General features: G+C 39.5%; 1 protein-coding gene across 1 annotated transcript; it reads right to left on the bottom strand.

Moving 5' to 3' along the window:
* Positions 1 to 3823: 3823 nt before the first annotated feature.
* On the bottom strand, positions 3824 to 11329 carry LOC121690233. The gene is made up of 9 exons (XM_042070666.1): positions 11253 to 11329; positions 11003 to 11033; positions 7861 to 7899; positions 7487 to 7736; positions 6872 to 7017; positions 6207 to 6456; positions 5654 to 5799; positions 4812 to 5258; positions 3824 to 4394 (listed from the first exon to the last, which is right to left on the bottom strand). Exons 2-9 carry the CDS (start codon positions 11025 to 11027, stop codon positions 4339 to 4341), a joined length of 1359 nt encoding a protein of 452 aa, XP_041926600.1. The 5' UTR covers positions 11028 to 11033; positions 11253 to 11329; the 3' UTR covers positions 3824 to 4338.
* Between the last annotated feature and the right edge of the window lie 6057 nt (positions 11330 to 17386).

Below are 17386 nucleotides of genomic sequence, written 5' to 3' on the forward strand. Positions count from 1 at the left end.
ACGCAGTATAAATCACAAAAAGATATGAGTTCTATATCTGTCTGAGCGTCATGACCTCTAGTGTATAGGAAGTATTAGTGCTTTAGGGCTCTTAACTGTGTTAAAAAAGAGGACATTGAAGGCAGTATGTCACCTACGTTTGTAAAGTGTGTTCATGTAGAGGACATTATAGTGAGAAATGCCAATGAAATGTGATCTTTCAAAGAGACAGTATTTGAAAAGCCACCATCAGCAATGACTCTGGAATCAAGTGAATCTGCAATGAAGTAACCTGCCAAGGCCATGCAAAATCCCGAATTGGAAAAGCAAGCTAAGGATCATGGGTAATTTGGGGGTGGGGGTTGGATGGTGTGGCATGACATTGTGACCCGAAATCCAGGAATCAATCCCCCACCCCCACGGTATCCCACTTAAACAACCAAGACTTGTTTTTCATGGCCTTTCCACTTCTCCTCAATCTCCTGTGGAAGTAAGGAAGAGAGGGAGAAGGGAGAAGTAAAGAAAGGTTGGATATTCTGCAGCGGGATTAAACCCAGAAACAAACTGTTCTCTTGAGGATGCCATCTATTAGATCAGTAGATTCTTTTTGTGTTATTTTTTATGTTATTTTGAAGCAAAAAAAGAACAAAACAAAAGCTTAATTATAAAAAAAAACACACTAACAAATTCATAGACATCCCAGTAGAAATGTGTAGCTTTTATAAGGACATGAAAATATAAAACAAGAAAAAAAAGCTTTTCATGTTATTTTTATTTTGAAGAAGATAATCTTATCATGGTGGGGAAAAGCATATGGATTTTAGTAATAACAATAATTATGTATACTGGTTATGACATAAGACAGGATTGTAATATCAAAAGAGCACTGTGCAACATTTCGTTTTTATTTTCCAAAGTAGTTCTATTATTCTTCTTCTTTTGACCTTTGACCAAACTTTCTTTTATCGGAAATTGAAGACACTTTTTTTTCAAGTGTAGAGGTCAAGCAGCAGAATCCCTTGACCTCCCTAATCAATCGTTCAGTCAATCTATCAATCAGTCACCTTGTTAACCAATCAACTGAATCAATCGAGCAGACATTCAATTCAGATATTTTAGCACCAAAGTGCAAGTGGGAAGTAAAAAAAAGAAAAAAAATAAGGATTTTGATTTTGTAATGTTTTGTTTAGCCTACTCATTGCCTATCTCAATGTGATTTTCTTCCCTGGTTAAATAAAGGTATAATAAAATAATAATAATAATAAACCTCTACTCTATAGCACACTCTTTCTTAGATGTGAATCAGGCCGTATTTTGTCCTGAAATTGAAGTTAAAATTCCTCTTTATACATTCAAACATTTCTTTGGCTACCCTGAACCAGTAAATGAGAATAAGCTAGCTACCTATGGCACTTGTTTTAAGGCCTAACAAGTCAATTATGTACTGCTTGTGTGTATACTGTAACGTATGACTTTAAGCATAGTGTATTAGACATGGATGTGCTGTTTCTTACAAAATTCCCAGTCCATTCTATGTCATAATCCCATTCCCACAACCAGACTTTCTGATTGGATGAGCTGTAAACTTGACCCCGCCTTGTTTGCCAATGATTGATAGCGAGAGGGACCAGTGATTGTTGGCTGCTTGCCTTAATTTGTACATGTTGCGTTGTTCAGTTCTTAATTTTTTTTTGTTATTGTCGTTGCTGTTATTGTTGTCGTAGAGCACCTTATTGAGTTGATAGGTCCTGACGTGGTGTTCCTTTAAGGAAAAAAAAAATATGAAACAAAAAGAAGAGACTGTAGTCAATACCACCGTGCCTTCTGTCTAGAGCACTTCCTTTTTTGTAAGCTCACCAAAAGCACTTATTCCTCATGTCTCCTCGTCCTCCTCTTCCCCCTCTCCTCCTCCTCCTTGTCACCTCCACCCATTTCCCATTTGTTTTGAAATCTCCTCCTCTTTGCTGAAGGTGTCATTCATCTTTCTTGTTGTTACCTTGTTGCCACAATTTGTCTTAGTCCATTGACTGAGGTTCACAAATGGGACAAATGGGAAGCTTCAGAGTCCACAAATGGAATGTGCACTCATAGATTTGCATGCCGGCATACAGACACACACACAAAAACAAATACAGGCACATGCAAGGTCACATACACAGACATTCCAACACACACACACACACACACACACACACACACACATTCAGATGCACAGACTCAAATGAATACGCACATACAAAACATACACTGAGGCAATTGTATGAGGAAATGGATTTATGTGCCATCCATCACACTTCATTGTTTTTTTCTGTTGCTCTCCGTCATCTCTTTCTCTCTCCTACTCTTTCATCCCCCTCTCCTCTCTTTCTCTGGCACCACTGGAAGGTGATGTAATCTGCGGTATTATGGCCTTTTATTATTAGATATTTGTTTTTGTTTATTTTAATTAGTTTTTTTTTATTATTATTTTATTTTTGCAATGCTGATTCGATGCCGATGAGATAGGATCAAGCTCTTCTTCTGATGATGATAATTATTATTGGATTTTTTGGTATTGAGGGAAAAAAAAGAGAAAAGAAAAAAAAATGTGTCTGTTGAATGTTGTACAGATAGCACTAGACATGTTGTGTGTTAAGTGAGAGGCCAAACTCAACTGCTGCTGAGATCTCTACGTTACTCTCTCTCTTTTGTCCTGATCAGCCTCATCTAGGGTACAGTAACTCACCTTTTCTCCCTTATTTAAACTTTCCCAGATCTTCGGTTATAGGGTCTTCTGAAAACAGGTGCCATTCATTTGAAAGGATAGAATTATGCAAGATCAAGGATGCTATAACTTCTATTCTTACACCCTGGACGTACAATGCTTATACAGTCTGTCTGATTGGATTTATATTGAAGGTCATTTTAGTAGTAGAGAGCACCCAAGAATGGACAGAATCTGGGCACCTGATGTAAACCATCTCTGCCAGATCTGTTCCATCTTAGCAGGCCCTGATCAAGGGCCTCTATCCCAAACATGTTGGTGTCTCAATTATTTAATGAGGTTTGTTTTTGCTCTTAGCTCTTTTGGGAAACACACACAAACCCTGTTGACGTATAATATTATATTATATATATTGTAATGTATATAAATTATGGTCAAGTGGAAGTATGGAACAGGGAGACCACAGCTTGAAGTATTGAAGGTTGTTTTCACTCCACACACTGTGGCTCATCAGGGGTCCAGGCTAGGGAACATTTATCCAATCTCTCAATCACTCCCTGCCGAAGGTGCATCTAAACACCAGTCAACATTTGCAAAACAAAACACTCTCCGAGAAATCTATGGCCATGCAGTGCATACTGGGATAGTTGCAGAAGACCCTTGGATGAGGTGGTCAGGATAGACACAGAGTGGGCAGGGAAGTGGCCTTAAGTTTGACCTCTCATATAGTTGGCTGCTATTGCCAGTGCAGTGAGGGGAAACTGACCTAACATAGTAGTGACTAATATGAAACTGTGGACTGAAAAAAAAAAAAACATATTAGAAAGGACTCAATGAAATAAATTTAAAAGACAACACTGTGTCTTTATTGTGTCTGTTCACGTTTGTAAGGGGATTTCATTCAAATAATACCATTTACAATATAGGTAATTGTGGTTTTGATCATTAACTTAGCAATGTTTATTGTGTTGTGCCGATTGAGTTATTAAGGTCCACACTGAATAATGAGACTTCTTTCATGTTTTTGAGAATTAAAGTTAACACCGAAGTACAGACACTATGCAAAAAAAAAAACACATCTTTTCACATCTTTATTTGTATACATTAATGAAGGGACAGTGGTAGCATATTTATTAAGAAGCTGGGCTAGCATGCAGTAGCCTGAAAAGTTATATGTTCAATTCTCGACTTCCAACGTTGCCTTTCTGCAAGGCACTTAACCCTAAGTTGCTCCAGGGACATTGGCCTTTGTAATATAATTGACATATGTTTTGGATAAGTCACTTTAAATAAAAAGCATCTGCTGAATAAATAAATGTTAATGTAATGCTAGAGGCAATGTTACGAATGGTTAACATAATTTAACATAATTAACTTAATTTAATTCTTCTTATTCACCCATATACAGGCAGCACAAATACTACATTGATATATGAGTTTGCTACATAAAAGTGACCAGAATGTGCATTTTGAATCTAATATCGATCTTACAATTTTACATGAAATGTTTTGTTACTGTGTACATTTGTTTCTGCATACCATAACAATATATTTGATTTGCAATGAACACAACAAACATTTCTAGGATAAGTCAAAAAGTAATATCAGAGTAACATGATTGCAATTGTAATTGATAAATAGTATAACAGAAAGCTTCATATTCTTGCGTAGGTGATGGTGAATTGCACAGGGCTGTAGTCAGGATCATCATCTGAGAATGAGAAAAGGAGAGAAAAGAGTGTAGAGGACTCAGACCACATAGGAGGAAGTGAATGTCCATGCTGGAGTGCAGGCTTGGTTAATCTGGGGGAAATACTCATTAAGATCCAGCACCTGTTTCACAGCTTTCTTCCCAAATTGATGAACCTATTTTAGGAACTTTAATCTTGTTATATACAAACATAGTTATTGAGAATTTCAACAGAATGTGGGGAATAAGCAGTTGTGACATTTGTTTTTTATCAGTTGGACTTTTTTTACAATAACTTAGAAACATTATAGACACCACCTAAACAGCTGCCATCTTGGCCAAACCTTTTGGTTACTTCTGATGAAGAGGAGGTAGGGCTAGACAAAACTAACAGGAAACTCTTTTGAAATAAAAAAGCTATTTTGTTTAGCTGCTCACCAGTGTAGCAGAGAAAGTTGAGCTGCTCTTTGCAGTGCCGGTCGCTCCACAGAAACTGCACCATGTTGGCTGCTGCTCCACAGGCGCTGGTGCCAGGGATCTCGTGGTACCGAGGTCTCCCCCCTTCCCAGCTGCTGTGGTCCATCTCCTCCCCGTTCATCCAGTACCAGACGCTGGAGAGCATCCTCCGCCGGAGCCCCAGCCACACGTGGGCAGTGTTGGCTCCACGGAGCAGCAGGGCCTCCCCCACCTCCAGCTGCTTCTCTGGGCTATGCAGGCTGGCCAGGTCCCTGTAGAGGCTCCGGCAGTGGAGCAGGGCGTCGTACCAGCTCAGCTGCTCACGGACCAGCACCACGGTGCGTCCACTGACCAGGAGTGTGAGGGGGGGAGGAGGGGGAGGGGGAGCGATGGTGGGAGTGGTGGGTGCTGGAGTTGGTGTGGGAATGACTAGAGAGGAGAGGAAGGAATAATGAGATACGGCTCCATTCTTGTTTAAGCCAACTTGTGCTCTTCTCACTCAAAGTGTAATACAGTACCTGTGTGTGCATGCCTGTCTAGTCTAAAAAGTCAAAAGAGACACATTCTATATAACGCAGCTGGTAAAACAACATTTAAAGTAGCAATAAGTAGCAATTCCCCTTTTGTTCATTTTCAAAATAGTGGACACCTCTTTAGTGTTAACGGGCAACTCAATTTGTTTGAAACCAATAATGTGTGTAGCATAATGTGTAGTTTAAAACAAGCACCTCCTAAAACTAAATGTGTGTGGCTATAAGGAAGGGCAAACAAACAGTGCTGTGTCTAAAGTCAGTGATGTCTTTAATTTGTGTGTAGGCTCTCACCTGCAGGTTTTCCAAACACCTGCACCTCAGCCAAGGCCAGCTGCTTCCCCTCCCCATTAATGAAAACATTAACATAGCGTCCCTCCATCCCATGACAGCTATAGTTATAGGTCTCCCCAACAGGAACCACTGAGACCTCAGCACACCTGGCAAACAGAGGAGAGAGAGAGAGATATAGGAAAGAAGGTGAGAAGTATTCAGGTAAACATAAATAAAGTATAATAATAATGTTTTCAAAATAAGACACAAACCTGTTTCTATTCATCAGTGCAAATGATAAAAAAAAATGATGGATATAGTATATAGATATGTAGAGTTGAATAACACTTCTACATATTTTCTATGTAGACTATTACTACTACTAATACTCTGAGAGCCCGTTCATAAAGAATTCAAAGGATTATCATGAGCTTATAAAATGCCTGTGGTGTTTCTCATCACTTATGTAAGGAAAGAACACAGATTCATCATATTAAAGGATTAATACTAGCTGTAAAAGAATATGAACCTGAAATAAAGAAGAATTCTACCAGCTGTTAAATTCAAGAATCACCTGGGATTCCCAATTTGGGAGCTGCCAATGTGGATCTGAGCCCCATTGAGTGTCTCTGGACAGCAGTCTGGCCTGTTGGTGATGCTCACAGTGTCCACCCTGTGAACCATCTCCAGGTCCACCCTCCAGACTGGAGTGGTGTACACTTGGCTGAGAGTGAATGTGTTAAGATCTCCATCAACAGCCAAGTCAGAGGCATGGCTGGATTCAGTGGATAGGAGACTTGTTGGTTTTCCTATTGCTACATTTTCTAGAAGATAGTCAACACTTTCTCTTACAGTCAGTAGAGATGAAATGTGGCACATGTTGTTTATTTAAATGTGCATAATATTCATATATCAAGGATATATTTAAGGTTAAATTGTTTTGTTTAAGCCAACTTGTGCTCTTCTCACTCAAAGTGTAGTACAGTACCTGTGTGTGCATGTCTGTCTAGTCTAAGAAGTCAAAAGAGACACATTCTATATAACGCAGCTGGTAAAACAACATTTAAAGTAGTGTTAACGGGCAACTCAATTTGCCTGAAACCAATAATGTGTGTAGCATAATGTGTAATTTAAAACAAACACCTCCTAAAACTAAATGTGTGTGGCTATAAGGAAGTGCAAACAAACAGTGCTGTGTCTAAAGTCAGTGATGTCTTCAATTGGTTTGTAGGCTCTCACCTGCAGGTTTTCCAAACACCTGCACTTCAGCCAAGGCCAGCTGCTTCCCCTCCCCCGGAATGAAAACACTAACATAGCGTCCCTGCATCCCATGACAACTATAACTGAAGGTCCCCCCAACAGGAACTGCTGAGACCACAGCACACCTGCCAAACAGAGGAGGAGGAGGAGGATAGAGAGAGAGACAGTTACAGGAAGGAAGGTGAGGTGGAGAATGGAGAGTAGCCATGTAAATATAGTGTAGGATGATGTTTTCAAACTCAAACACAAAGCTGATTCTATTCATTAATGCAACAACCCTAGAAATAATTCTAAAAATGATACAAATAAAGTTGAATAACATACACTGTTGAGTACTTTCTATGAAGACTATTACTAGAATGTCCTTAGGGTCCAATCATTAAGAATTAAAAGGATTATCATCATCTTATAAAATTACTGTAATGATTTTTATCAACACAAATCTATGTTATAAACCTTTAAAGTGATGTAAAGAAAGAATATAGATTCATCACATGGATAGATTAATAGCTGTATAATAGCTGTAAAATAATATGAACCTAAAATAAAATATCATTCTTAATATTTTGCCAGCTGCTAAAGTCATAAATATACCTGGGATTTCCACTTTTGGAGCTGCCAATGTGGATCTGAGCCCCATTGAGCTTCTCTGGACAGCAGTCTGGCCTGTTGGTGATGCTCACAGCGTCCACATTGTAAACCCTCTCCAGGTCCACCCTCCAGCTTGGAGTGATGGACACTTGGCTGAGAGTGAAGGTGTCTGGATCTCCATCAACAGCCAAGTCAGAGGCATGGCTGGATTCAGTGGATTGGAGACTTGTTGGTTTTCCTGTTGCTACATTTTCTAGAAGATAGTCAACACTTTCTCTTACAGTCAGTAGAGATGAAAGGTGGCACATATTGTTTATTTAAATGTGCATAGTATTCATATATCAAGAAAATATTTAAGGTTAACTTGTTTTGTTTACCTTTTTGATCACCTGATTTGACTTGCACAGCCAGGGCACCTGAGGGGGAGGAAAATGTGAGTACACACACACATACACACACACACACACACACACACACACACACACACACACTTAAACATTTACACACACACACACACACGCACACACACACACACACACCACACACACACATACAAACACACACACACACATTACGCACACACACACACACACACACACACACACACACACACACACACACACACTTTAATCCACACATACATTGAACAATTACATATTCTCAAACAGTAGGTCTTGATGGTTAACGTTACTGGCATATAGTGATCAAAATAGAGTTTATTGACTCCTAATACACTGTCTGAATATGAGACTTATATCGACAGAATAGTTACATATGCCAATGTTAGACGACTATAAAGTTTCTTTTTTGATCCATACTATATATCAATAACCTTAGATCAAGACTACTGTAGTTGCTTATTAAGCATTGATCAAGAATAAATCCACTATTCAGTAAGAATAAGAAATAGCTGAACAATGACCTAATAAATGTGTCATGACACTTAACATCGACTTTATTAACTAATACATATTACGTCTGTAAAACAGTTTTTTTCACTCGCTAACAAGCGTTCGTCTAACCAGTTGTCACATTTTCAAAACTCTTAACACAATTAGCACAGCATCGGTCTTTTGTGGCCATACCATTCACACATTTCATGTCGTTTTCACACAATATGCAGTCAGTGAACACATTTCCACAATGCTTACATTTTCTTAACAGACAAGCTATACCTCACAACAAAACTATGAATTGTTTTTGTAGTATTTACGAATGTTAACACACAACATTCCACAATGGCAAACACAATATTCCAAACTTTAGATACAGTATAAAAACCTCTGCTTCTGCTACCAAGCGGTTTTATCCCAGGTGCATCGCCTTGGATAATATCAGATGCAATGTTGATGAAAACATGTGGCTTAACTCTGAAGATCGCAGAGATTAGAACTTTTTTAGTCCCCCCCCCCCCTTTTTTTCTGGGCTTTTTGATGTTGTTTTTTGTTCAGAATGCTCTTGTGTGTTTCATGGATATTTTGTTCACTGTATAGCCTGGGTGTTCCCATGCTGCCTTGCGCGCGATTTGATTCACACTGCTAAGGCAGCCTGGAGACCATGGAGCAAATTTCGCCTGAGATAGGGAACCAATCACAGAACAGGTGGGAAAGCAAGACGATGATGAGCTATGCACAGACGCATTTGATAGACATCCGTGGCACCCAATAAACGGATCTGGGCATTTTTTTCAAATACGAGAAAATGAACGTTTGGTTCCCAGACCACGTCTCATTGAGAAGTGGTGGCGCTAGCCAGGCTATTCACTGTAAGCAATACTGTAAAACTTTTTCTGTTCTATCGTACTGTAAACAGTATTTCTACTGTACCTCCTGTAGTAAACAGTAAAGGAAAAAAAAACTGATTTGCTTTTTACTGGAATGCTTTTGAATGTGAACATTACATGTGGACAAACAGTTCCCAACCAAGAAATTTAGTGTAAAAACGGTGGATAGTATGTTTTGCATGCAAATACCTGTAAAACTGAAACATAAAAGTCTATGCAGTTTTTGTAATGTCAACAATAGCCAGTATTTTGAAACCTGGTGTACTGTACCTTGATTGACTGCATGTACCTTGTGAAGTGAAAACAAGTGTTATTCTTTGACAGAATCATTTCATTTTGAGTCAGATTTCCAGTGTTTTGGTAAAGTTAGTGTGTGCCGAGAAAGATGTGTTCTGTTTTGAAATGAAGAGTTAGTATATATTTAACAAAATGTGTTTTTGAGAAGAAAATTATCCATTTGGCCAATTGTGTTTTGTAGGTGTGAGTCTGTGTTAAGAGTTTAGAAAAAGTATCTGAAGTATGGGTAAGCGCTTGTTAGCGACTGAAAAAAACTGTAATGGCTAACATGTGTTCCCTATTTGTTTGTTAGAGGTCACCTTGAATCTCTGTTCATTTTGCCTAATCTAGACACCAAATCCTTTTACAAAGCCTCATAGTCAAATGCAGCCTTACTACACAAATCCAATGTGCAAATTACTCCATCCATTACTGTGTGCTGTATGCAATGGTCGGTTGACCTTCTCTTTATATACGAAGAGAAATGCACTGGTTGATTCATGTGTACAATGCGATTATTGGTCAGCTTCCTTCTTATATGTCTGCACTTTTAAGAAGACTGGGTACAATTTATGCTCAAGCTGCAAAAACCCTTAAAACTGGAGCTCTTCATGTATCAAGTTTTATTTTGATATGTATTTGTAGTCAATTTGTTTTTATCTTTGTTGTTACTGCTGCCTCAATGTTGTCTTTTGTCTTTCTGTGTGTTGCCTTCTTGATCAGGGCCCTCTTGAAAAAAGATAACAATCTCAATGTGCTTTTTTCCCTGGTTAAATAAAAGTCAAAGAAAAAAAGAAAAAAATGAAGAAGATGTATGTTTTTTTTATTATTATTATTATTTCCTGGTAGGTATCAAATTGTAGAGGAAGTTAGCTACAGTACCCTCCAGAATTATTGGCACCTCTACTAAAGTTGACTAAAAAGAGGAATATAAAATCATCTGAAAAAATGAGGAAATATCCAACCTTTAAGGACCCCAAATTTCTTTGTGAATGAATAATGTATCATAAATAAATAAATGTTCTTCCTTAAAATACAGGGGTCATAAATATTGGCACCCCTACAGTATGTTAAATTCCCATAAATGCCAAGAGCATCAAACCAGCTAATAGGCTAACTGAAATAAAACCATGCCAATCTCTAGGTACAGTATGGTGAAGGGTATGTGATGATGTGGGGCTATTTTAATTCCAAAGGCCAAGGGAAATTTTGTTCAAATCTACACTCCTATGGCGACTGAAAAATGTAAGGTTCATTTATCAAATGTTATTTTGAAGTATTAAAAAACATTGTTGTTTTAGAATTTTCGAACAAAATGGTTGGTAATTAGTATGTTTACGATATATAATTTGTTTGATGGTTGCTGTTCTTAAACAACATTTGTGTATATGTATCACCAAACTCCTGATCACAGTCACTAAAAAATATGATAGAAATGTAGATCATGCAAAACCACTTACATATAGTGAGCACATAAAGGTCCATCAGTTGCTGCCAACAGGAATGTTATACATGTCATTATATACGAAGATTCACTATGAAATCAACAGTCAAGTCTTTCTTTTTTTGTTTAGATACAGAGTTCACCAACAATCTACATTTAATTTCAAAAAGAGAAAAACAAAGGTTAATACAATTATTATATTGGTCAGCCAGGATGGTTTAAATAGGCAGGAAACAGACAGAAAAGAAGGAAATAATTGTCTTTACCTGTCAGTGTTTGTCCTGTTAAATCGATAGGGTGAGATGAGATGATGTTCTGTTCAGGTGAGTCAGGTGTTGAAGTGTCTGTCTCTTTGCTCCTTAAAGTGATGTGCTGGCTACAAAATGACATCTGCTCTAATGAATGTTAGCAGTGGCAGTGGTTCAGCCTTTCAAGGCGTGGCCACAGGATATGGGAGGTGTCTGTTATTTGATTGCTTAATTATGAGGTGATGGCTACTATGACAGATAATAAGCAGTGGGTGCATTTTAGGGAATAATCTTTCAGAGGGGGAAAAATAATTATGAGTGAATATTTTTTTCTTTCTACTACATGGTTAAACACTTCGGAGGGAGAACTTTTTTAAATGACTTAAATCTGAGTTGACATAAATTATTGTGTGAGTCAAGCAACTAGTTATTTAATTAGCTTTAATTGAGCATTTGCATTTTTAAATTGAGTCAAAGTTGACATACATATTTTACATTAATGGGTCATTCCATGTGAACATAAAAATACATAAAAAGGACAACAACCAGTCAAGACAAGATCAACAAGTTTTTTTCCCCTACCTGGACTCAGCCACTACCAGCATATAGCCCCTTTCAACAAGGTAAACAAAAACAATGCTTGAACGTTCTATTTGGGCCCCAATCTACTTCCTCTGCATTAAGATAACATATGGAATGTTAAAAAGGAAGTCTTGTGGGGCCAACTACTGTATGATGCTGATAATGGAACTCTCTTGAAAGGGTCCATATCTAAGTACATCTGTTTTACTCTTCATTTTAAAGCTCAGAGGGATATTTACCTACAATGGTCCCAGTCGTTTCTACCTTACACATCAGGAGATATCTGTTTCCCGAAATAGGTCTGAGCATCGCAAACACCCCCGAGCAAAAAAAGAAAACAAACAAAAATGTGAATTTGAAAGCACCTCAGATGGATGTGTGTGCACTGCCATAACTATGACAGGGTCAAGGTGTTCAGTAGTCCATTCCAGTAGTCCACACCTGCTAGAGCACAATGAGAGAGAAATGCTACAGCAGGGATTCCTATTGTAACAATACCAATATGCAACTCATCATGATTTCTAGCCAACAATCCTTTTGGTTTGGGGTGAAACTCATTGGTCCACTGTGGCGAATAGACAGAACTGTTGTTGGGGCATTTGAGAAAACCACAATAGGAATTTCCACGTTAAGTCGCTCAAGACATGATACGTGAAAAAAAGCTGCTGAGAGTGTGTCTGAGGGTAAATCCCCTGCTGTAGTCGTGCTATTTGAATATCCTGATCTTTTTCTATTTGTTTATTATTTGAGGGTGAGCTTCATTTGAATGTTTCATCTGTCATACTGGTTAGTAAGCTTGACTCATTCAAATGTGTTTTAGAGGGACAGTTTACGCATTAAACCTCTAGTTGCAGAGTAAAACGCTCTGACTGTTCAGAGTCTCCAATGGTAAATCTACACCGTTGAAGGCATAGTCATACTATTTCAATATCCTGACCCAGCAGCTGGGCACCACAAAACAAACCCTGCATGAGTTAAAATAACCCAACTTAAGACCCAACAACATCAGCCAAGTGCTTGGGTGTTTGAGGATGTTTATACATTTGTTCACCACAAGTGATTATGTGCTGTTTGTTGTCAGAGAAACCAAAACAATCTGGAGCAAATGTAGGTAATGAATGTGGTAGGAATTCCACAATACTGAACAAGTAACTGTATGTGTCTGGACTGGTCACATTCCATTTCACTGTAGTGCACCCAGCATGTGGGAGTGGCAGATCTGCTGTGGATCTGTTCTCTCGTTGGCTACTTCCTAGTTACTATGTAACATGCAGAAACTGCAAGTACACAAGACCATAATGCTCTACAGTATGGCTGCCATGAGAGTCGTAAAGAAAGTGTTTGTCTACTACACTGGAGGTACCATAGGGCTGATCCACGATGGGGATGGTAGGCTTTATGGCTTACTAGTCATTCTAGTGTGGCCATATTTTGAGGAATGTTTTCAAATGTATTTACTTTTTTGTGGACCTACTGTCCTACATTGTCATTCACTGGATGTTGGTTTCTTTTAGAGAGCACTGAAGTTTTATGAAACTTATGAAATTGACAGTTATTTCTTTATTGTTGTATAAATACAGCTTCTTTCAAATTCCAGGCTTTTTTTAAGTTATAGGCCTACTGACTTTATATTCTATGATTGCATTTTTCCGGAAGCTTATGTAGCTTGTGAAGCACAACGTGCAAGCTGTTTCCACCAACAGCTGCCTTTGCCTGTGATCTGTAGCTCATTAACACAGCAGCATCTCTGTGCTCTGTGTGTTCTACCCCTATACACAGCAACACCTCTGTGCTCTGTGTGTTCTACTGTACCTCTATAAACAGCAGCACCTCTGTGCTCTGTGTGTTCTACTGTACCTCTATAAACAGCAGCACCTCTGTGCTCTGTGTGTTCTACTGTACCTCTATAAACAGCAGCACCTCTGTGCTCTGTGTGTTCTACCCCTATAAACAGCAGCACCTCTGTGCTCTGTGTGTTCTACCCCCATACACAGCAGCACCTCTGTGCTCCGTGTGTTCTACCCCTATACACAGCAGCACCTCTGTGCTCCGTGTGTTCTACTGTACCTCTATAAACAGCAGCACCTCTGTGCTCCGTGTGTTCTACCTCTATAAACAGCAGCACCTCTGTGCTCTGTGTGTTCTACCTCTATAAACAGCAGCACCTCTGTGCTCCGTGTGTTCTACCTCTATAAACAGCAGCACCTCTGTGCTCCGTGTGTTCTACCTCTATAAACAGCAGCACCTCTGTGCTCCGTGTGTTCTACCTCTATAAACAGCAGCACCTCTGTGCTCTGTGTGTTCTACCTCTATACACAGCAGCACCTCTGTGCTCTGTGTGTTCTACCCCCATACACAGCAGCACCTCTGTGCTCTGTGTGTTCTACCCCCATACACAGCAGCACCTCTGTGTTCCGTGTGTTCTACCCCTATACACAGCAACTCCTCTGTGCTCCGTGTGTTCTACCTCTATAAACAGCAGTACCTCAGTGATCCGTGTGTTCTACCTCTATATACAGCAGCACCTCAGTGATCCGTGTGTTCTACCTCTATAAACAGCAGCACCACCCTCTGTGCAGAAGCATGACACACCTCATCACTCTGAGAAGTGACTGGGTCCACTTTTGGTTTCTGCCTATAGGAGCAAAGCCAGCGGGGGACAGAAATATGACTTACGGGAATCCTAACACCACAGGATCCCCGCTGTGCTTCCACACATATGCAGGTAAACTCATTAAAGTCAGTCAGTCGGTCGGTCTGTCGGTTTCTTGAGGGATGTTTTTCAGCAGGTCAATGCAGAGCATACTGCAACACATGAAGAGGCCAATATATCATAATATGTCAGAAGAAAGTGAAAGAGATGGCTATTTCACAGGTCAATAAGTCAGTTAGTTGGTCGATTGATGAATAAGTATGCAATTATTAGTCGTGTGAGTAGTAGCAGTGGTGGTGGTTGTGATAGTGGTAATGGTAGCATTTATTGTCTGAGTGTAGCTTTGTGTTTTTTGTAGGTCACTCTCGACAAGGAAGCATTCAGGATGTCATAGAATTCATCATCAACCATATTCAGCTGCATCAGGAACCTGCTGTCACAGAAGATTTGATTCAGTTACAGTAAGTATTCAGATAAATGTCCTGTCGTCTCCTATTGCAGTGGAACAACAGAGAAAACTCTGGCATAGGTACATTCAGATAGATGGGTAACATGCAATCAAAATAATATTCAAGTCTGTAAATTTTGGGACACAACATTAATAAGTGAACATATAAGGAGACATTCAGCATGGGAGAGTTGAGACCATAGAGTTTACTTAATAATATGCTTCATCATATGCAGCATGGGAGACCATAGAGTTTCATCACATTCTGAAATATTTCATATGATTTGCCTCATAGGTATAAGACATATGATGACATGCATTTTTAACCATAGTCAGTTATTATTATTTTTTTTATTTTTTTTTCAGTCAGAAGGCTGTCGATGACTACTTTGTGGAGGAATGGGATGAGGATTCACGCAAGTATAGCATTTTCTTTAAACTTGAAACAGTAGAAGAACCAGTCGATTCCACTGAAATGACTCCTGATCATTGGTTTGAGATGGCAAAACGCATCCAGGTACACAGCCAGAAAATGCACCCAGGTTTTTATTCAAACTATTATTCTTGACCTATATGTGTTTATACATCATGTTTATTCTCTTTTTCTTATTGATGACGTCTTAGCTGATCCCTTTGTAGAAAAGCTAACTCTTCATAAATGGGAATACTTAAAAATAAATATCTGTCTTTCTGTCCACCTGCCTGTCTGTCTATGCAGAAGGAGAAGAGCCATTATGATGGCTTCGTCATACTCCACGAACGAACACCATGGCGTACACCTCCTCCGCTCTGTCCTTCATCTTGATGGATTTAAAGAAGCCAGTTATTTTGACTGGAGGCCAGGTTTGAATGTGCATTGTCATTCATGCTTATACAAAGATGTGATATTACAGCATTTTTCATTTGGTGGCAATGTGCTGCACCGTGTTAACATAATGCATCTTGTATCGAGGTCTTTTGTGTCTAAATATTCTGCTGTACATACAGGGGCGGATTATGAACTTTCGGGCCCCTGGGCCCAGATGTATTAAGGGCCCCCCACTTATTGTCGTATATGTATTCTCCCCCAGAATTTTTTTTAATTTGTTTGATGTGATTTCCTGTATTCTGGTGCATTTTGGGGAGAGCCAATACTAAATTCAATCAGATTCATAGCCTACATCCTGATTTGTTGATATTGATGCAATGATTCCATGCAAAGTCTTAAGGGGCCCCTGACCCCTTGGGCCCCTGGACCTGGGCCCGGTAAGCCCGTACAGTAATCCATCCCTGTGTACATAACATGAATACATGTGAAACTTTGTTCTTACCCATAATCCTGTTCAGAGGTCCCTGTTCCATCCACGTGGCAATGCCATGGTTGCTTTGGTGGCCACGTGGCAATGCCATGGTTACATTGCCAAAGGTGCTTTGGTGATGGCAGGTTGTCTGTCTGGTGAAGAGAAGAAGAAGGACGTTTTTCAGCAGGTCAGTGAACAGCATGTTATATATGATACTATCAAATGTCTAAGATGTCCAGATGCCATGTAGGATATATTATCAGAGGAAGAGTAAGAGGTGGCTGCTTCACAGGTGGTGCTGTTTGATAACAACAAGCTGTTCCAAGGCAACAGGGTCTGCAAATTTGACTGTCAGTCCTTCCATGTGTTTGACTGTCCAAATGCCAAACCACTAGCATACATGGACCCCATCATGAGAGGTAACATAATCAGTAACTCTCTGATCATGGGCATTAGTAGTCATTTGTTGAAGTGGGATATTCACACTTATCTTTTCTAAAGGATAGATAGGGACTGCAGTTATCTAAAATGTTTATACACATTGTGCTTACCGGTATGTATCTATTAATAATATTTTGGAAAAGATGTGTTGAGTATTGTTTCTGCATAACTATTCTCCCTCTGGTGGATCTTGAAGTGCTTGCCCACACACCAGTGTGTGTTAGGGACAGAATTGAGGCCAAGTCCAGTCCTGGTGAAACTCCTGATGTAAGAATCCTACGCCTCTTCCCTAGAATCCAGGAGAAGTATGTAAGTACGGTATGTCAGAGTAGCATGCTAGATCTCCGTGTACAGATGGCTTTCTTGTTTTGTGTGATCCACTATTTAAATCACTAACCTTCCTCAGGTGAGGAGTGTTCTAGAGGAGGCTGCTGGTGTGATCTTGGAGTGCTATGGCCCTGGGGACATCTCTGGGTATGACTGGTTGAGAATAGAATGCTTCCTTGCTAGTCAGGTTCTATAAAGATGAGGTTAGAGGCCTCCCTAGTGTTCTCGGACTCTACTTTGGAACAGACTAGCAAATGTGAACATGCACATCACCACGGTCCGTCTGAACTCTTTCACTTTTACAGTAACGGCTCTTTTTCAGTAGGTCGCTGCTCCGTGCATTTGTCAATGCAGAGAATTATGGGTATTCTTGTTCACCTGAGGATCCACAGACGCATCCTTGAAAATTCTCAGAACAAAG

The sequence above is a fragment of the Alosa sapidissima genome, chromosome 18, assembly GCF_018492685.1.
Source record: "Alosa sapidissima isolate fAloSap1 chromosome 18, fAloSap1.pri, whole genome shotgun sequence".
In the NCBI taxonomy this organism is placed as follows: domain Eukaryota; kingdom Metazoa; phylum Chordata; class Actinopteri; order Clupeiformes; family Clupeidae; genus Alosa; species Alosa sapidissima.